At 36.2% G+C, this 21,451-nt stretch overlaps 3 protein-coding genes and 2 long non-coding RNA genes across 7 annotated transcripts; 2 read left to right on the top strand and 3 right to left on the bottom strand.

Annotated features, from left to right (window-relative positions):
• Positions 1 to 1,193: 1,193 nt before the first annotated feature.
• LOC124639225 (serine protease inhibitor dipetalogastin-like) lies at positions 1,194 to 12,799 on the bottom strand. Of its 3 annotated transcripts, none has more exons than XM_047176496.1 (2): positions 12,567 to 12,799; positions 1,194 to 1,708 (listed from the first exon to the last, which is right to left on the bottom strand). In XM_047176496.1, the coding sequence occupies exons 1-2, from the start codon at positions 12,595 to 12,597 to the stop codon at positions 1,266 to 1,268; spliced, it is 474 nt and encodes a 157-aa protein (XP_047032452.1). In that variant the 5' UTR covers positions 12,598 to 12,799; the 3' UTR covers positions 1,194 to 1,265. The 3 variants fall into 3 exon arrangements, 2 of the variants coding, with proteins under 2 accessions (XP_047032452.1, XP_047032453.1); XM_047176497.1 differs by lacking the exon at positions 12,567 to 12,799 and adding an exon at positions 10,654 to 10,740; XR_006985448.1 differs by lacking the exon at positions 12,567 to 12,799 and adding an exon at positions 11,717 to 11,850 and having other exon boundaries at positions 1,609 to 1,708.
• Positions 2,575 to 4,629, bottom strand: LOC124639224 (thrombin inhibitor rhodniin-like). The gene is made up of 2 exons (XM_047176494.1): positions 4,378 to 4,629; positions 2,575 to 3,379 (listed from the first exon to the last, which is right to left on the bottom strand). The coding sequence occupies exons 1-2, from the start codon at positions 4,391 to 4,393 to the stop codon at positions 2,859 to 2,861; spliced, it is 537 nt and encodes a 178-aa protein (XP_047032450.1). The 5' UTR covers positions 4,394 to 4,629; the 3' UTR covers positions 2,575 to 2,858.
• On the top strand, positions 11,693 to 13,079 carry LOC124639227. Its single transcript, XR_006985449.1, has 2 exons — positions 11,693 to 11,996; positions 12,794 to 13,079. It is a non-coding gene; the product is annotated as an uncharacterized LOC124639227 (long non-coding RNA).
• Positions 13,080 to 15,230: 2,151 nt separating this feature from the next.
• LOC124639038 lies at positions 15,231 to 16,279 on the top strand. The gene is made up of 2 exons (XR_006985434.1): positions 15,231 to 15,416; positions 15,976 to 16,279. It is a non-coding gene; the product is annotated as an uncharacterized LOC124639038 (long non-coding RNA).
• A 328-nt stretch (positions 16,280 to 16,607) lies between these two features.
• Positions 16,608 to 17,712, bottom strand: LOC124639035 (mitochondrial coenzyme A diphosphatase NUDT8-like). Its single transcript, XM_047176251.1, has one exon. The coding sequence runs from the start codon at positions 17,331 to 17,333 to the stop codon at positions 16,641 to 16,643; it is 693 nt and encodes a 230-aa protein (XP_047032207.1). The 5' UTR covers positions 17,334 to 17,712; the 3' UTR covers positions 16,608 to 16,640.
• Positions 17,713 to 21,451: the final 3,739 nt, after the last annotated feature.

Raw genomic sequence — 21,451 nt, 5'->3', positions numbered from 1 at the left:
ATCTTATCAAATGCAAATAATTATAACTTCCACGAGATTAATTTGTTTTCTACATTTGACAAATTGAATTAATAAAATTGCTATCATCAATACCTTAATTTAAATATGTATATACTTAATTGATTTTTATGCTGAGTACGTATTGGTTTATTAAGAACTGTATCTACCTAATTGATTTAAGATTGCAGCCTGATAAATGACAATTCTGAATTGCTGCAAATATATACCTACTAAAATATTATAAAGCTGAAGAGTTTGTTTGCTTGAACGCGCTAAAATATCAGGATCCAACGGTCCGATTTAAAACATTATTTCAGTGTTTGATAGCCCATTAATCGAGTGGAGCAGTAATGAAGAATGTTTCAAAATCGGCATGTTTTATTCCTATTGAGAGCTTCTGCTGCGTGCGCTGCGCTGCGGTGCGCTGCGGTTAGGTAGAAAAGCTGAGAAAATCAGGAAATCAAATTAATGAGTGGTTGGATTTATTTAACACTGGTTTCAGCCCGCGGTTTCGCCCGCGCCCTGTCTGGTGACAATCCTATGTCCTTCTACCGGGTCTAAGCTACCTCCCCTCTAATTTTCAGCTTAAACGGTTCAGCCTTCTTGAGTAATAAAATGTGTAACTAAAACGACTTTCTCTCATATTTATAGATTACAAACTTGGCATAAAAAGTCGTGGTGGCTTAGTGGTTAAAGAACCAACTTCTCAAGTATGAGTGTGAGTATGGCCTGGCAAGTACATACCAATGCATCTTTTCTAAGTTTATACTTACTAAGTACTTTCTTAATAAATCTTGGATACCAATGTCTGTGTTTCGGAGGGCACGTTAAACTGTAGGTCCCGGCTGTCATTGAACATCTTGGGCAGTCCATACGGTACTCAGAAGGGTGTAAAGTCTGAGAACCAGCGTAACCAAGGGGTATTGGGTTTACACAGTAACTTGGTTGAGGAGATCAGACAGGCAGTCATTCCTTGTAAAGCACTGGTACTCAGCTGCATCCGGTTAGATTGATAGCCGTCCCCAACATTGGGGAAAGGCAAGGAAGTTGATATGAGAAGACTTGGCATATCGATTCTTGATATGTACTAAAAATAAGAAAAAAAATCTTTCATTTAAGACTTTACTGATATTTAACTTACACTACTATCATCATCATTACTAAAATGGGATATTTAAATTAAACGGATATTGTCATGTTTAAGACACTGTTTTATTTCCATTACTTGACATACTACCTATTTAGATACTCCGGCAACCTAAATATTAAAATAGAAAACTAACTCTCCGGCCGTGACGATGTTGATAGCCAGAGTGATCATCGCTATTACACATACCAAAATGTTTAATTATCAATTCGGGATTAATATATCGTAAGGCACACTGAAACACGCATCTGTTATAGTAAGTTTCCCCGTTAGACCCGCAAAGTGGTTCGTAATAGTGAGCACAAATACAGCCATGATGTTCTTCCTCCCCCCCATCGTCATCGGTTTGTTCCCCCTCATCGTCATCGGTTTGTTCCCCCCCATCGTCATCGGTTTGTTCCCCCCCATCGTCATCGGTTTGTTCTCCCCCCTCGTCATCGGTTTGTTCCCCCCAGTCCTCCGTGTCAATGTCCCCTTCAGATTCTGCCTCACCGTTTTCGTCAGAATTCTCTTCGCCACTATACCCCAGAGCTATGCACATGTGTGCGCACATCAATATGCCTGAAAAATAGATTTGATGGGACAATCCTAAGTAAAAATTTAAATCTCCACTATAGTCCTAACTGCCTCTGTGACTAACTGTAAGTTAAAAACTGATTTTGTTCTATTAATTAAAAAGTATAGCGTATAGTTTATCTAAAACTGATAAAAGCTTTCGAGCTCTCGTTTCATACGCACAGTTCGTTCGTTTGGTGACTATTTCGGGTTATTTCTTCATAGTAAGTACTATTTCTTTCTTAATTTTCAACCTATGTAGGTACTGACATACCTATGTATTGACGTAGCATAGCATAGCAATGAATCATTGATTTAAAGAAATAAGGATGTGGGTATCCCACAGGGCTCTGTACTGGGCCAACATCATTTTATGGTAGGAGTAAGTTGTGATTAGTTACTTAAATCCAAACAACTTAAATGGCAGTAACAGCTTATCACAATAGGTATTATATGGCTACTGTTCCGGAGTAAACCAGGAACCCTTATTTTCGCCACTGAGCGTGGCCCGACACGCTCTTGGCCGGTTTATCCATGTGTAGTAAGTACTTCCCGGTATGAGCGGAAAGTAGCAAAAATACAAAACTTACCGAAAATATACCGCATTTTAATTTAGCCTTTTGTTTCTAGAAACAGCCAAACTGTATCTAATAGTAATAAATTATACACTATTGCTTATCACTAAATAATTATAGGCAATTCAATTATCTTAGAACATGTTACCAAGTATACATAATAACAAAATGAAATGTTTTGTATTCATAAAATTTCAATTAAGCAAAATAAAGTTGGTAGCATGGATAAAGAAAGAAGTAATTTTTGCTCATAATAAGATGATGCGGTCGGTAAACTTGGGGTTAAAAATAAATACCTTTTTTAATCAGTTAAACATTTTTTTAATAGTAGTCAACAAAAATAACGAAACATTCATTCATCACAAACAACAATGTTATACATCAGAAGAGTGGATAAGTGATACATATTTAAATAATAAAAGCGTTAGGCATACTTGTTACAATCCAGTGATGTTTCTGAAATCCTGGAACTAAATACACGTTTTGACAAATTGCGTTGTAACAAACATAACAGCTAGTAACAAGTTAAATGCAATATAACATATGGCAGTGAGTACTCCTTTAAAAAATTAAAGAACAATTTAGAAATGAATATTGTCGACAACCTTCACTTTGTCTTCACAGGGGCCGTAGCTGGCGATGCTCAGCATGCTGTTCTGAATGGTGGCGCAGTTGAGCAGGCAATCGTTATTGTACGTCTTACCATCACTGCCACACACTGGCTTCTTCTCCCTGGTACAAGTACAGACGGGCTCTTCGGCCTTCTCAGACCCACAAGCACCGTTATGCTTTAATTGCAGACCAACTTTGCGTGCCTTTTCGCAGTTCAAGCTGCACTCATTTCCGTACGTCTCGCCGTCAGTACCGCAAACGGGGAGGTAATTCAATGGGCAGATGCAAACTTCCGGTACAATGCCATCGCAGGGTCCTTGCTTGGCGACTGTGATGTCTTGCTTCGAAGTGTATTGGGCGCATTCGAGTAAGCACGGGTTAGCGTAAGTTGTGCCGTCTGAACCACACACGGGGAGGTAGTTCCTGGTGCACGTGCAGGGAGGCAACGCCTGGGTGCTGCAAATGTATGCGCTGACGAACAGCAGTAAACCTGAAAAAAGAGAAAAAGAAGGTTCAGTAATTTTGAACATATTTAGGAGCTTCTAAAAGGGCACGGAAACAATGATAAGATTGTTATTAAGCTCTAAAAAAGATGATTTGAATTGTGTCATATCAGAGGCCATGACAGAACGACACAAACACCCGCACGAGGCATAGTTACTAGAAGTAGGTATTAAACCTTGACATTATGTTATCGATAAAACGTAAAAAAAAACACAACATTACAACTACAACGGAAAGTTTAGTTCTTTTTTTGTTATTAGCAGATTCAAAAATTAATTGGAAATCTGCGGTGCCGTAAATCAGGCTCTATCGACGTTAGGTAAAAGGAAACCGGTAAATAACAAGCACCTAGTCGATAATGCAAACAATTATGAACAAAGCGTCAAGATTTCCTGGTCTAAAGGCATGACTGAAGTATGACCTTCACTGACTAACCAGGGGAGACATCAGAATTAATCAATTATAAAAAACTATTTGTAACTATAATTTATAATGGAGACACGAAATCGGAAAGAAAATTATTTTCTGTCTGGAATCCACAAACAAATAGAAATACGAAAATATATTCATCGTGGCATAATTTGTCGACGCTTTTTAGAATAATTTTGTCGACAAAATAAAGAGGCAATTAGGTACATACCTACAGATTTAAATAATGAAAAAAACTTCACGTTAAAAAAAAAAAACAAAATGCTTTGCTTTAGCAGATTCCTCGGGTACGTGTGCCATTGTTGTCACTGAGCAAGGGGAAAGTTTACTTGAGTAGGTCTGTATGCAGTTATGCTTGGCCCGGTTCGGACTGTATGCCTAATGGGACAAAATGCACGAGGAAAGTGATAGGAGAAACCTACAGATATCGTATAAAAATATGAAAACAAAATTAAATTCCTTGAACCAGAAAAATAATTACGAAAAAAAGCTTATACTAATTTTTGGAATCAAATTCCAAACGTCAAATAATAAAAATAATTAATTTATGCTCACCGAACTTGAAAGCCATATTGTTGAATCGCGTCTAAATCTGTTCTGAATATTCACGAAAATAAAATACTGCTTTTATTTATAAACGTTAATGGCAAAGGTTATCGACACTTAAAAACAAATTGTTGCCGGGATAACTTAGTCCGTTGTAAGCGTGGATTGCAATGGTGCTCTGAGCTGGACAGCAAGCGTTTTTATATTAATATTGTATTTCCCGAGGTGAGAAGAAACAAGGTTCTTTTCGTCTCGTAAATCCCCACGGAGTGCGTCACTGAGGAGTTTAGTAAGCTAGTTCATGCTAATTGTGTTTACATAGACAGCGCGACAGACAACGTGTGAACGTCTTGAGGAAGAACCATTATTTGTTTTTACAAGTTTTCGGAAATAAGTTTGACGTAATTCAACTATTATTTTAGTTCAATTCTTAGACTCGTACGATAATGATTTAGTATTGTGTTTTTGTTGACTTGCTGCGGTCTATTATTGTGTTTTGTGAATTTCCAATTACCGTGTATTGTGTTTTGGGCCCTGCTACGTTTAAACACTTACCGTCTTACCACAAAAACTTTTTAACGTCAGTTTAAGACTTGTCTAAAAAAATGTCAAATTATGACGTTGACATATGGTTCATTTTGGAGCCACATTTTTTTTAGACAAGTGTAAAACAGTTGCTAAAGTTTTTGTAGTAAGGCCATTAACTGTTTAACTTTGTTTGTTTATCAATGACAAAATTCTTCACGAAACTACTTAAATCGGCCTATTGTATCTTTTTTTTATACAAATATGCTAAACTGCGTGGTCCTTCAACGCGGTTTGGTGTAGGATTATATGTATATTTTTTATTTAAATCCATGTTGGCAGCTTATATCAATTTCAAAACAGAAGTTGAGCAGGGTTGTCGAAGAATGTGGACACAACTGTCATATTGTGCCGATACATCTTGTAACATTATTTTGTAACGGCGTATGAAGTAGGTAGGTAATCGCGAAAGGTTCGATAGACGATAAACTTGACCACAGAATCAGATGAGGTGCTCAACATGGCCTTTTTGATTCTGCATACGAACTGCTAAGTATAAAATTAACCAATTTGATTGAATAGTATGATTACTCTTTTTTTTGTTTCAGCTGAGAAAAGAACCGCCCGGGGAGGCGGTGAGGTTATGTGGGGCTTGCACCCACTAAAAACCTCAGCTTTTGTGCCGTCTTCTGCCTTTTAGAGAGGGGCCACGAGAACCAAAGACGTCTTTCGTGACATAGTATGATTACCTTACCAATGTAGGTTACATTGAGCAAGCGCAATCCTTCTCTGTGTGAGAGGAGGTCTGTCCCAAGCAGTTGGACGGTAAAAAGGCTGATGATGATTGTACTTAGGTACAGTGCCTTTACAAAAGATAATGACCAATCAGGTGATGTGTTTAAATAAATAGGTACAATAGGTTGACAAGTTTGCCATGAAACTAACGCAGAATATCACGAGTCATAAAAAATCAAATTGATAAAACAAATTCAAACACAAATGAATTAAAGAAAAACGATAAAATGTTGAAACCTGTTTATCATCGATCAGTCTTTACCATAGATATGACTTCTTTGATTTTTACCACACATTATACATATGGGTACATACTTGATTTTGCTACAAGCTTCTTTGATCTGAGCTACAAGCATTGTTTGTGTTTGAAATTTACTATTACTAGTAGGTACCTTGGTGATCAACGCTCAATCCTTCTCCGTGTGAGAGGAGGCCTGTGCCCAGCAGCGGGACGATAAAAAGGCTGTAACAGTAGGTACCTTATGATGTAATGTCTCAAATTCAGTTTTTTCATACAACTAAAAAGCAAGGAAACAACAAAGAACTAGAAAACTCATTTGGTTCCCCGAGATTAGAGACTTTAGTTAGGTATCTATTTTTAGCCATTATCTATTGACCAAGTAAGCATGATTAGGTTTTTGCTAGCAGAAAATTGAGGAAAACATTAGGTATTTATTTATCATAGTAGGCTTCTGTGTAAATAAGAATGTGTAAATTAATGTTATTGTGTTCCCACTTGAGTTGATGGTCACGGCTCCGTAAATATTAGACTTTACTATTTATTTACAGTAGATAGGTGCTGGTTACCTACCTGTAGGCACAAAAATATAAAATAAAATAAAAAGGCGTCTAAAATTATTTATACGACCAGTTTTGGCGAACAAGCCTGTTGATACCTATAAGGCAAAATATACACAATACATTATGTAAGAAATTCGAGGAAAACAACCGTATTTTAGTAAGGGAAAGTCGCCACTGTTTCTTATTACCTACTTTCATCGGTGAGATACTCTTGTTGGGGCATCATAATTTATTCATATTCAACATAAGTATTATAGTTATGGCCCAAGATGAGACCTAGACACATCTCTCTTTTTATTTAATTTCATTTAAATGTAGGTATTTTACCCTTTTTTAACAACAGCCTATTTAAACACAGCATATATGAAAGGGTATGATTTAAGCTGTCACCAATTTAATTTATTTTGTGTTTCTTAAATAATAGGGTTTGCCCTCAAAATAGTAGATTTGTCACCAAAATGTAGTCACCAAACAATATTAAATCAATTCCACAATAAATTACCGAAAATCATGGAGATATGGGGTCAAGTACCAAATAAATGGTTTTGTATGTATTATAATAGGTTTGTCCTAATAGTATTTAAGCAAACTAATTTAAAGAGATCACCAATAAAGCATATATTATATCACTAGAAAATTTCATGAAGGTCTAAAAATGTAGGGTGATCGTCATCATTCTTTCAACCAAAAGAGTCTACTACTTAACTGGCCATGTGCCTCCCCCAAGGGTCTTAATTTCCACAGGTAGTATAAATATATTTAAATTAAATTTCTAGCTGAATAGTAAATAAAACACTTAATTAAAGTCAAAATAAGCATCGTATGATCGTACCTACAACCAACCTACAACCCATTCGTTGAGGCCCGAAAGCGCGCCAATTTGTCTCCCTTCCCTTCCTCTTCCATTTGAACATATTTTCAGTAAAATTATAAACTGATGTATTAAATTGGTAACGAATACATGATTTTAATAACTGAACGAAATAAAATGTAACTACTGTATTGGTGATAAAATAACAAATAAAAAGGAGTAGCAGTCAGGGATCGATTAATCGATTTATTTGGTGACAGATCTACCATTTTGAGCATCAAGCTATTATTTAAGTAATAAAACTATTATTATAAGAACGAAGTTTATATTCATGTAATGCACTACAATTTTATTGGTAATCCATCTTATATTTTACACATTATATTAACAATAATTTGGTAATTCATACCTGGGAACACTCTTTGTTTATCTGAGAACGAAAATATTTCGTGGCGATAGATCTATTTATTAGGTGATACAACTTGATGACAAATATAAATTTTGGTGACAAAAAATATAGTTCCCTATATGAAACATGTTTCATCTTCATTTTAACTTTGAACTTCATTAACTGAATAAGGTATAACTGCTATCATCCAGTTTATCGCTACCTAACTAAATAAACAATAACAACGATAAACGACAAAAACAACTACCTATCTAATTTCGAAAACTTAATTCATAAACAAATAAGCAGCTTGATTAATGAGAACTCATTCAACGTAGATATATACGACAAATAGTTTCATCATTTCAGGATTTTATTAACACGGTATCTGAAGATATAAGAGTTGCGAAGTAGGCTCATTTACTTTGAGAAGATAAGGAAAATACGTTGCAATACCTACTATACATAATATGGAAACAACCACCACTGTTGATTTTATTCTGCAAATAGTTATTTAAAGCTTGTAAATATTTCAAGCCGCAATATTTATTTGCTCTCGATACTTCCAAGAATGACTCTGTAACACTCATATACATATATTGGAATTACGTTAAAATACAGTAAACTTTGAGTTCCCTGACCCAGAAATTCATGAATGTGATGATGTCATATAATGTTATCAGTCACTTAGCATTTTTAGGTTCATTTACGCACTTTTATAGTTTTGTTATCAATTTATTACCTGCCTGTTTTAATTAGACAAGAGTTTTGTAACTTGAATCTTACGTTACGCACTATTTACTAGCGACCCAAAGACCTGAGTGGCGCAGAACTGTTCATAAGAGCGTACAGGATTTTGAACAGCGGCGTCTTGAAGCCCTAGACGCTAAACGGCAGCTCCAAAAATCCCGCCCCAAGCCCTCCTATACCTACACTTACAATGCGCAAGGGCAACTCTACTGCGCTATTTGTGACCGCGTGTTCAAGGCAAAGTTTGGTTTCGCTAGTCATGTACGAGCCCATGAACGAAACCAAACTGCCGATATATGCCAGGGTGTCGCCGTCGACGGAAACGTCTAGGAGGACATCATCATCATCACCATCAATTAAAGTAAAGAGTATGATGGGTGATTAGGGATCCAGTTTTTAATATCTTTTTTGTGCTAACTGTAGGAACTGAGTAAGTATGTGGCTGTCAACAAGACTTTTGGGAAGTACCTACACCTATGACAAAAATTAAATTCGAAAAGCAAAAAAAAATACTTTCAGTTTCCTGAAAACAAAAATATAGTTTTTCCTGAACGGTCATAAGAAATCCATTATTTCTTCTAGTGTTCTATGAAATTCCCGTGGGGTGATTTAGCTTTATTTTTTGACCGCAATATCGTACGATATTCTGAGGATATTTTATTATTCATTAAGTATTACTTACTTACGCTAATATTGTTCGTCTTACGCAAAGGCTAGGAACTCTTATTTAGCTAAAACAAGGTTTTATTTTAATTCATGACTGCTTAGGGCTTCCCATGAGCTCATTGGTAGCAACAATTTCAGGGTTGGTGATTTCCTGACTTACCTAATCATGGAGCTAGGCTTTATTAGGTACTGGCTTCCGCTCGCGGCTTCCCCCGCGTGGTGTGTTGATAAAAAGTATCCTATGTGTTAATGCATGGTATCACCTATCTACATACCAAATTTCAACCAAATCGGTCCTGCCGTTTTCGCGTGAAAGAATGACAAACATACATCCATACATTCTCACAAACTTACATTTATAATATTAGTAGGATAGTAAGGTAGGAAAACAGTTCTAATTTTTGAAGTTGTAATCGAGCTGAAATTCTGGCTTAGGTAGGTATACTCATGGAGGGCTGCGGGATTGTTCGAAAGAGTTACCGCGGCCCTGGTACATAAAATGCCTACGAAGGAACACGATGGATTTTTAGTCAGTAAAAGTCTGACACTCCCTCACTCTCGCTGTTAACCCACAGCAGAAAGGGTCATTCGATGATTTGGCCATCGAAAAAAGGAATACTCATGGATTTAATCTAGGTCCTTGATATAGGTAACATTACATAACAACAAAAAAACTAAGTTGAAATCGCTTTATCCGATCGGGAGCTATGGTGCCAAACACATTAATACATCGAGTTTATAATACCCATTTTTGCCGTCGGTGGTTGAAAATAACATTAAGCTGCACAATATTTTATTAATGGTATTTTTTCCCCGATATTTACGTAAACCGATCTTAACACATAAGTACTACAGACTTCTTTAAACAGGATATTAATACAAGTACAAGGTCTCGGCACAGACCTTCACTTACGCACAACTTGAACTTGCATCATCACAAATTAAGGATGCATCTCTGTGGCACCTCGAAGTTGGCAATTACTGCACCTCACAACCCGTTGCATCTAACTACACTGTAATTATACGCAGATTAACTGTCAGATAATAATTATTATTAATAACACTAAATTATTCTCGCTACGGTAAACGTGCTAAGATACCTACAAGCATGTTAATAGAATAAAAATTACGTATTTAAAGTTTTTGTACCCGTATTACCGCAATATAACGCTATTCAAAAATTCATTTCGAATGATGCGTAGGCTTGGTGACGCAGTAGCCTGCATCATGATCAGATTATGTCACATAAGGGCTATTGACGCGATTTGAACGAAAATGTATGACGTTTTTGAGGGCCCCCTCAAAAACGTCATACATGTTCGTTACAAATAATGTATCGTCATTTTTACAAACTAGAGTCAATAGATTTAAAATTATGTTGATATATTTTTGATAAGACTCCCTTTACCCGTTGTCTGTCGGTGCGCAGATATACGCGAGACACAATTGATTTTCTATTGTTCTTTAATTAGCTGCATTCAAGCGGTTAATAAGTGGATCTATTGAAATCTATAAGATTGTTAAGAGTAATGGATTTCCTCGTACTTACGTAAGCACTTGAAATAAACTTCTTTTGGCATGGGGAGTAGGAACCAGGAAATTACTTTATAAACTTATCGATCCAAAAATAAGGGAGATACCCTATTTATTTTAGTTATTGAGTCAGATAATATTGTAATACGTGTCTGTGTTACAAATAACTGCTACAATATTATCAGGTAACTTACATACTGAGTTGGGATAACGGCAGGAGGATGACCGACCATATCGGTTACTCATCGATATCGTTCGATAGCTTGGTCAGACAGATTTCATAAGGGATATACAAGATTGCATGACATATAGAGTATGAGGTAAATTGTTATGATATGACGATAAATGAGGTTTTGTATTACAGGAACGCGTTTATGACGGGGTCCGATTTCAGAAAATTAATTCCATGTTATATTGATAGCTCAGTTACTTAGCCGTAAAAATGGGACGTAGGTAAACGGTAAAACTGCTGACGGAAGCTAGTCAAGTAAATAATAAACGTTCGGATCTTTGCTTCTTATCATAAAATTTTCTTAACTAAAATAGTGCTAATATATACCTACAAACATATCCTACACATACTGTATGATATACAGTATTTATTTAATTCCTAGTATTATAACAATGTTAGGGAAGTATGAATTGGTAAAATGCATGGCATGCGGCATACCTAATAGTTAGCCCGCATTGTGTGTTACTAAAGCAAAAATCCACAGTTGGTAAAGCATCAAATAAGTATTTGGACCACCCGTTAATAATTTTTCAGTGTTAATCTTCTTTGCTGCTGATATAGGATATGCTGTTATATGAACATGGCTCTAGTCTTGACTTTGCTTTTAGGTGCTTGATTTAATGAAAGCTACTTAATTTTTAAGTAATGTGTCTTTTAAAAGGCTCTTCGTAACAAAAAACGTTGCTTTTCAAAGGATGGTCATAAGATCAGGCAAGAATGTCGTATCCTTAGGAAAAAAGCCAGACAATGGGCAAATTAATTTTACCCAAGGATATTCATAACAGAAACGCGATTACGACGCAGCTGAGCGGAATAAAAATCACGAATAGTCACAATGGAGACGTACCTTTGTCTCAAGTTTCTGTTTTATTCAAGTTCCATTTACCGCGAGTTAAGGGCGATATAAAGGATCACACTTTACGAGTACTTAATTGTCACCTGTTTATTGCTCTTGACTGATTATTTATCAGAAGGAAACGAGTCGATAATACTTGTTCGCGAACAATTAGTACCTACTAAATACGTAGCTATATAAAATACAACGGTGCTTCGTTGAGTACAGTGCAGTCGACAAGTGCAACAGTTACGTACGGGTAATCGATCGATAATTATGGATTACAAAGTTGGTAAGCATACGTTTAATTGACACAGTTTTGAGTTGTAGGTACTTATTCACGTTTTGTTACACCTTGTTTTGATTGAAAATTGTGTGGGGTTTTGCATTGAATTCACTGTTTTTGTTATATGAATCAATTATTGCATTCACATAAATTCTATTTGTTAAGTTTACTTACTTCAAGGATCTCTCTTACGGCCAGTTTCTTCATCAAAAGTTAAAGTTAAAGTTATGTCTAAAGTAAAAGTAACGGTTAAATTAAATTTTTCTATTAGTTTTGCTGTCACTTTAGCCTTGAAAAAACGAATTTGACCGTTACTTTTACTTTAGACATTACTTTAACTTTAACTTTTGATGAAGAAACTGGCCGTTAGTCACAAAAGGCTACAAAAAGCTTTTCATATCTAAGTAGCTTTTATCGTTGTTTTGATGTACTAATGCATAAGCCAGCAACGGCCAAACAACTGAATTATTAGCTAGATTAACTCACTCATTATTTAAATCACATAGTAGGCATAGAAAATAAATAAAACAAACAAACGTTGTTAACGTTTAAATTAATGTAATTTTGTAAACTTACCTTTTTTATTAAAAGTGTTTATTTGCCTCATTATGTAAGACGAGGTATTTCCCACGCGATGTAGTTTTCTGAAGATTTATTGAGTTTTCCTCAACAAACATAAATGAAGGGAGAACTTAATATTACTTTTGCCTGATTCATCATCTTTACAAACATAAATCTTTTGTAACGACACATAGGTATAACTTTTAAAAGCACACTCCAAAATAAAACCTTTTCATCCGCAGTGTTTCTCGTGGCTTTGATGCTGACGACCACAATGTGTGTGCCTCGGGCCCCACCTTGTCCCTGCCCAAAAATATACCTCCCTGTTTGTGCCAAAGTGGCCAATAAAGAGGTCACATTCAATAGTATGTGCGAATACCAGTGCCAACATGACTTCGTGAAGCACAATGGAGGATCTATGGAACTGCTCTACACGGGTTCACGGTGCCATTAGACTGACTGCTTACAACCTCCTTATGTAGTTTACCTCCTTATTGTTTCTTTATAAATATATTTTTTAAGTGATAATACCTTTTTTATTTTTCCAATGATGTTGCCAATTTTAAGAGAAGGATAGATACAAAATTAAGAACTTATACAACATCACGGTTTTGATGTCCTATGCTATTAACTCCGTAGCCACTTAGGTATTGTAACTATCCCCGAGACTTAAATACTTACAACAATCAGCCAGTAAGCCATGCCTGCATCGAGGTAAATCTAGTCTGTCGTCACGACTAACTAGCAGTTTTGCCTGCCAGTTTTCAGTTTTTCAAGTCCGTCTATGGTCTCCTATTAAGATTTTTTTTTAAAATTAAGGACCTAATTAACGAAGGTTTGCACACCACAACACCCAACCCGTAAGGCTGTGTATGGGAAAGTTAAAGCCATAGACATAATATTAGTAAACAGGACTGCGCATTTTTAACCAAAAAACGAGCCGAGTGAAACAGTTAGTACGGAGGCCGTCTGTCCCTTTCTAATAGGGTGACTATGAGATTAAGCTATGTGAGACCAATCCGAGTTTGCTAAGATTATTAAACACAGATTGGTATTGAAGTTTGGGAACAAATATAATGACCACCATAAAATGCTTTGATACCCTAAGTTTTGCAACCAGAAATATCTACTGAACACCAGAAAAATAAAGTCTAAAAATGTAATAGTACCAGCTATTTTAGTCACGACTTCACTTTAAATTGTATTCGACCACCAAATTTAGTAAATGATCACCAACTCTTGACGACCAAATTAATGTATTATTTTTGCCTAAATAAGTCACTGTGATTGCCATAAAATGTAGGCTTATTACCAAATAAAGTATTATGATGCCATATTAAGTTATGTGTCCGGCTTGCAATGCATGCGTGAGTGTCAGTATGACGAGTGACAGGGGAAAATGGAAGAAAATGACATGGCGCCGACGCCAAGTAAAATTGGGAACAGGGCAGGAGAAAGAAGAAGAAGAATGTGTTTCTCAATACACTCTTATCGCACTGTTTAGAGGCATGCAATAGACAATTTTCCACGCTAGTGCAGGAAAAGGGTCCCCAAAATGTTATTACATTTATTTTATCAGGCCGAACTTATTTTTTTGGAGTCAGTTTACTTAAACAGGATAGCAAGATGTAAAAACTTTTTTGATGATCATTTACTACTTTTGGTGATCATTTACTACTTTTGGGATAACAATGATTTTTTTGGACTCATTTTGCTTAAATAGGATAGCAGAATTTAAAAACTTTGATTATAATCTTACTTTAAAATGGTGGTTTAATTTTGGTGATCATTTACTATTTTTGGCTTACGCATGATTTATTTTGGAGTAATTTCACTTAAATAGGATAGCAAAGTGTTAAAACTTTGGTGATAGTTTTACATTAAAATGCGAGTTTCATTTTGGTGATCATTTACTATTTTTGTCTGCTGTTTGTTACTATATCTGGTGATCAGTTAAACATAAGCCTTGAAGTTTTAACTTACGCAGTTTGTGACCTTAAACTACTAATATAGGCTTTTAATAATTAGCGGGAATTAGCAGTAATAAAAACGGGAAGATTCGAAGTGCAGACTGATTTTTTTGTATTTTTGCTTCACATATAGACTGCTGAGCCATTTATATCGCCTTTCTACATTTTTTTGGGAAACTATAACAATAGTACAACAGTTTTAAAATCCATCACCCATATTTTGACTCATAACAAGAATTCATGGGCACCCTAGTTGTTTGATTTACGAAAATGTTATTATTAGCTTACCGGTGGAACGATATATTGCAACCACCATAGGATTCACTTTCACAAGTATAAAAGCAACACTTTTTGACCATTTTAATAGTTTGAATTGATTAAATACAAAAAAATATAAACAAAATTTTAAATGCTAATTACGCGCCAAGAATGTTCAGGGTTACCGCTAGAAAATAAAAAAAAGCAAAATAAAAATTTATGTTGTTTATGTTTTAATAATAAATACGAATAAATTAATGCGATTGTTATTAATTTGTTGACTTACAATTATTAAAATAAGATAAAAATATAAGTGATTCAATTGTTTTTTGGGAAGACAAAACTTTTGATCACAACATTTTTTTATGCTGGCAAGGTGTTAGAAAGAGACAAACAGCTTCCGTTCGAACTATCCCTCTCGGCTCGGATTTGCCTCTGTGCATTATGCAACCAATTTAGTACCTTATTGCGTTAGAATAGAGTTCATTTTCGTAAATATATATTTTGAGCGTGCGCAATCTTGTTTAGTAATATTATATCTATGGTTAAAGCACAGTCTTTAAAAAAAAAATGCACCAAGAGCTGTAAACTGCACTCACTTCTGCAGACCGCAGAGTGCAGCGCACTCTATACACACGTAAGTATACCTTTACCTACTTGTCACTTATTACCCAAGCACATCCAATTTGAAGGAATTAAGTCCTACATATATACTTATTGGATCCTCTCTATGTATCTGAAGTACCTGTATGTACCTACATATATTATGACACATTTTTTTTCTGAGTAAGTACCTATTAAGGAAGCACTAAAATATGTAAGTACTATGGAAGCTGACACAGCACTAAAATAAGCTTTTGTTTGATACGGGTCCACCGCTGAATGACCCACTCTCGAACTAACGGTCAGAGGTAAGACTGGCCATAAATTCATTCATGCATAAGCAATATATTAGTTCCATTAGAAGAGGTTGTAGGTACATGTGGTATACATCACCCAATTCACTTATAATCGTACAGGTACCCAGGGTTAGGTACGCAGTACACAGAAAACAGAGTTCAACCTAAGACCTACTTGCAGCGATCAATTAGCTAAAGGCTAGAACAATGAAGCTTATCTTGATGCGATTTACAACATAGCAACTACTGGGTAAAACTATTTCATGAACTTCATTCATATTTTCGTTTTTATTCCAGTCTTCATTTTCGTCATCTTATCGGCTTTGCTGGCCACATCGGTGCAAGCCAAATGGCCGGGTTGGACCGAACTGGATTGTTTCTGCACGACCCAGTATGACCCTGTGTGCGCTTCCGACATGAAGAGATACTCAAACTATTGCTACTTTATGTGTAGAGTCGAATACCTGCAACTGAAGGGCCTACCTTCGATAGACTTAGTACCGTGTTTTGAACTGCCACCTGTCCAGGACGTCGTCTAGAGCCTAGCATGATTTTATCAAATATGGTAACATGATGAATTATATAAACGGGATTAAAAATATTCATTTGAGTTTTATTCTAAATGCCAAAGCTCCTGACTCTCAGATCGGTTACATTAAATGGATACTTACGATAGAAATCAGACATTACGTGAAGCATCTGAGATCAGCCGGAAAATCTGCTAGGGGAGCTGACCAACAACGAGGATATTGGAGTTCTATCTATGTAGTCTATGTTCCGTAGACCAGAGGAACGAGGGCGCATTTCGACCAAATGAACAAAGAACTAGAGCTAGAAAAGAAAAAGAGCATTCTTACCTGAGCAGTAACATATTGGAGCTTTAGAGAGAGAGAGAACGTAAGAATGCGCGTGAAATAAAAATATTCGACTTTGACTTCAGTTTTCGCAACGGTACATATATTTTATAACTCGACTAATTCATTTATGGTATACTGTTTTCTGAAAAAACCAATGTTGTACAACTCTTTAGGTAAAAAGGTATATAGGAAGCGATGTGTGATCGTCGCCGTGATGCCCCACACTTTGTGTTTGCCGCCGCTGTACACTGGCACCAGAACACCGTTGTGCCTCAGGCTGCCATGATTGTTCCTGTCGCAGAACACTTGCATAGGAATAGTGAATACCTCGTCTACTTCGTCTTCATTTATCACCAGATTATTGATGTCGAAGTTCAGAATCTCGCCAACAACGGGTGTGACTACAACATTAGTTTTGCGAAGCTGAACTTGACCCATCTTGGTCCAAACTTTTAAATCTTTAGGCTGAACGCCTAAATTATCCTCTAATTCACGTATCAGTGAAGCGAATACGTTCTCGTCCTTCTCGAGATTGCCGCCTGGGAATGTTACCTGGCAACTGAAGCGGTTAAAATTGTGCGTCCGCATCGTGTACAGTAGACAAACTTCTCCGTTCTCCACGCACACAGGTATAAACGCTGACGCACAGTATTTCATTCTATCGCCTCGTAAATTGACTGTCGGCAATCTACTTATATTAGCAATGCACTTTTCACGGGAAGAATGGGACAGCAGAGCTGCAGGGGAGAGCCCCAACGCGGCTTTCATACACAAAGGGTTAGACAAACTCGTGAACATTTTACTGGTTTACGGTTTTTTTTGTGGTTATTTCAAATCATTCTTTCATTATAGTTTTTTCGGGTAGATAAGTTTGTTTAATTTTGTATCAGAATAACGACAATCATAATGACGGTAATGGACGGTAAAGGACATAACGGTAATGAAAAGTTAAACGTCAAATTGTTCTCTATTAAAAAAGTTTTTATGTTAGATGTTCATAGACTATTGGCAAAAAGAACCAGCCAGCCGGAGCCTGCTAGACTTTCAGTTCACGTTAATGTCGGTACTGCGCCTTATCTCTTTGGTCGTGTTGGATTGCCGTCCCATCGCTTTACGAGAATGAAGGAATAGGGAGTGCACCTATGTCCGAGCAGATGCTTGTACAATATGATGTGGCCAAACCAGGCGGATACGCGAGACAATATCCGCGAGTGTTAAAGCGATTTTGGCGCGAATTTCAATATGCGAGTCTAAACAGGTGTGTAAAACAAGTTCAAACAAAAATCAAGTAAGTAATTTGTTAATAAGTATTTAATTAAAAACTATGAAAATTCCTCTATGTGTCCTTATTTAATAATGACAAGATATAAATTATCACATCACCAGAGATATGGATACTTATTCTACAAGTATACAACAGAATCGTATCACTTGTCCATGACCATACAAGTTTATAAGTACTTATATTTTATTACCCAGAGAAAGTCTATTTACAGTGAATGTTTGTTAACAATTACTGATATTGAAATTGTCTGTAGTTACTGTACACTGTGCGGGAATAGTCTCTACAAATTGGCAAGGTTATATAAGTTTGTATAGTATATATAAGTAAATCAATACTGTTTATGGCCAATCAGAGCCAATGTTGAGTTAAGTTACGCTACTGCTGCCAATTACATTACAGAGACTTAATGACAGAGTCACATGTACTTATTATTTGTGAATCAGAGACATTAACTTAGAAATAGCGACTTTGGCATGCAGTTTTACTTCTTTGTGGATATTGCTTATTAGCTACCAGTGGCGGATTTACCAATAGGCCAAGTAGGCCAGTGCCTAGAGCGGCAGATTTAGAGGGGCGGCAAATTTTGCGAATTTTTTTACAGTTTTTTTTTTATAATTATACGAGTACACAATCCATATATAAATAAACGATTAATAAACTCACTGTAATATATGCTTAGGTTTATGTGATCATGAATTTTAAAATATTCCAATAGCGTTTCAATAAAAATAAATTGAAAAATCCGCTCGCTTCGCTCGCGGTTTCTTCATCTTTTCTGGTTTATTCTGCGCTCTTTGAGTCCAATCTAACAAAAAGTTAAAGCACCGAAGTAGCAAAAACAACTGACGCTCTACGCTGACGATTTCTAAGCTGTTCAGGAGGTGGAGGACTTTTGTGTCCCAAATAATTTCGCTTTTGTGTCCTCAAAACTCAACAAATTAAAAATTAAAATTCCTCCAAAACAGGAAATATGGTCTATAGTGCAAGCTTACTCACCAACAGAGCAGTCATCTACTTTAGAAATCGATGCATTTTACTCAACTCTCAACATCGCCCTAAAAAAGTACACATACAAACACTGCATAGTAATGGGAGATTTCAATGCTCAGATTGGAAGTCCACGAAATGGAGAAGATATTGTACTTGGCCCTTACATCAGAGGGAAAAGAACAAGGAACGGACAAAAACTAATAGAAATGGCGATGGAAAATAACATGAGGATAATGAACAGCCTATTCAAGAAAAGAACTTCAAAAAGATAGACTTGGGAATCGCCAGGCGGCAGTTTCAAAAACGAAATTGATTACATCTTAACAAATAGACCAAAATTAATTGACGACTGCGGCACCATTTATCTAAATTTTAATAGCGACCACCGAGTCCTCAGAGCACGTCTGAGCAGGTCAATGGGCACTATTAAAAGTCGACCCTTCAAAGTCAGAAGACCAACACCAAATAACAAACAAATGTTAAACACCATCAAAGACAAACTGAAATTAGTGACAGAATCATCCTTTGAGGGTATAAATACTCAGCAGAAGTACAACATACTACATGAAATATTGACATTGAGACCAGAACCTGATACTAAATATAATACGAAGGATAAGAAAAACTTGTCAGAGAAAGTAATTACACTCCTAGAAGCAAGATCAAAACTGTTAAATACTACAAAGAAAACAAAAATTATCAGAAACAAAATAAGCGAAATAAGTAAAGAAATCAAAAACCAAATAAGAAAAGACAGAGAACGCACTAGGCGTGAAACTTTTGAAAAATACACAAGCAAAACCGGAGGTATTAAAAAGCTCTAAAAACTTTAAAAGAAAAGAAAGACTGGATACCCAATATGAAAGACCGACTTTCGAAAACGAAAACAAAAAGATATGATATACTGTCAATAGCAACTACATTCTACGAAAACCTTTACTCCAGCAAGAACCAAATAGTAAACACCGACTTAAATAACACCGACGCGGTTCCACCTATACTAATAGAAGAAATATACAAGGCAATAGAAACACAGAAGAAGGATAAAGCTCCCGGCCCTGATAATATCAGCAACGAATTACTTACAGATTGTAAAAACGAGCTAGTACCACTACTTAAACACATTTTCAACGACATATTGCACACCGAGGAAATTCCTGCACAATGGACTACATCAACAATAATCCTACTCCATAAAAAGGGGGACAAAGGAGAAATTAACAACTACAGACCAATAAGCCTAATGTCGAACATTACAAAATTTTTGCAAAAATTGTCCTAAGGCGAATAACCAAAACTCTTGATGAAAACCAGCCCAAGGAACAGGCTGGCTTCCGGTCAGGCTATTCAACATTGGACCATATACTAACGGTAAGACAACTTTTTGAAAAAGCCAAAGAGTTTAAAGTGCCCTTCTACTGTTGCTTCATCGATTTCAACAAGGCATTTGACTCAATAGAACACAACAGTATCTGGCAATGTCTGAAGAAACAATGAGTCGACCAGAAATACATTAAGATTTTTAAAAAAGCATATACACTAACAGTACAGCAAGAATAAAACTAGAGAAACAAGGGAAACAAATAAACATAAACAGAGGCGTACGCCAGGGAGATCCACTGTCACCTAAATTATTCACAGCTGTACTGGAAGATATCTTTCGGAGACTGGAATGGGACCACTACGGACTTAACATAAATGGCGAAAATCTTACACACTTGAGGTTCGCTGATGACATAATAATACTGGCAAGGAGCAAAGACCAACTACAATACATGATCACTGATCTGGATAGAGAAAGCCGCAAGGTAGGTCTGACGATGAACACTTCAAAAACCAAAGCTATGACAAACGCATTGGAAGACAATATTCTTTTAAACGGCGAACCAGTAGAGTTTGTAAAAGAATACACTTACTTGGGCCAACAAATCTCGGTCACTGATATAATGACAAAAGAAATCGACACAAGGATTGGAAATGCATGGAAATGCTACTGGGGGTTTAAGGAAATAATGAAGAATACAGAAATCAAAACGTACGTGAAAACAAAACTGTATAACACTTGTATACTCCCAGTCTTGACATATGGCTGCGAGACATGGGCTCTCACCAAAGCGCAATATAAGAAACTTGAAACGTGTCAGACGGCAATGCAAAGAAGCATGCTAAATATAAGAAAATCTGATAGAATAAGAAACACCACTATCCGAAGGCGCATGAAAATTGAGAATGTCACAACTAGAATAAGGAAACTAAAGTGGAAATGGTCCGGCCACATAGTCAGAGGCAATGACAAGTGGAACAAAAACATAATATCTTGGTACCCTAGGGACAAGAAAAGAAATCCAGGAAGACAGTACCGAAGATGGGATGACGAAATTAAAAGCATAGCAGAGAATATATGGACTAGAAGAGCCCAATACAGAGCAGAGTGGAAGGAAATGGAGGAGGCCTTTGCCAAAGTTGGGCAAACAGACCAGGTCGTTGGTGTCATCAACTCGTCAGAGTTGTTAGATTAAGATTGTATACTGTAAACAAGGTCTGAATAAAGGCTATTTTTATTTTTATTTTATTTTTTATTTTATTTAATATATGCTTAGGTTTATGTGATCATGAATTTTAAAATATTCCAATAGCGTTT

Source organism: Helicoverpa zea, chromosome 18 (assembly GCF_022581195.2).
Source record: "Helicoverpa zea isolate HzStark_Cry1AcR chromosome 18, ilHelZeax1.1, whole genome shotgun sequence".
Taxonomy (NCBI): Eukaryota; Metazoa; Arthropoda; class Insecta; order Lepidoptera; family Noctuidae; genus Helicoverpa; species Helicoverpa zea.
This window is presented reverse-complemented; position numbering and strand designations above follow the sequence as displayed.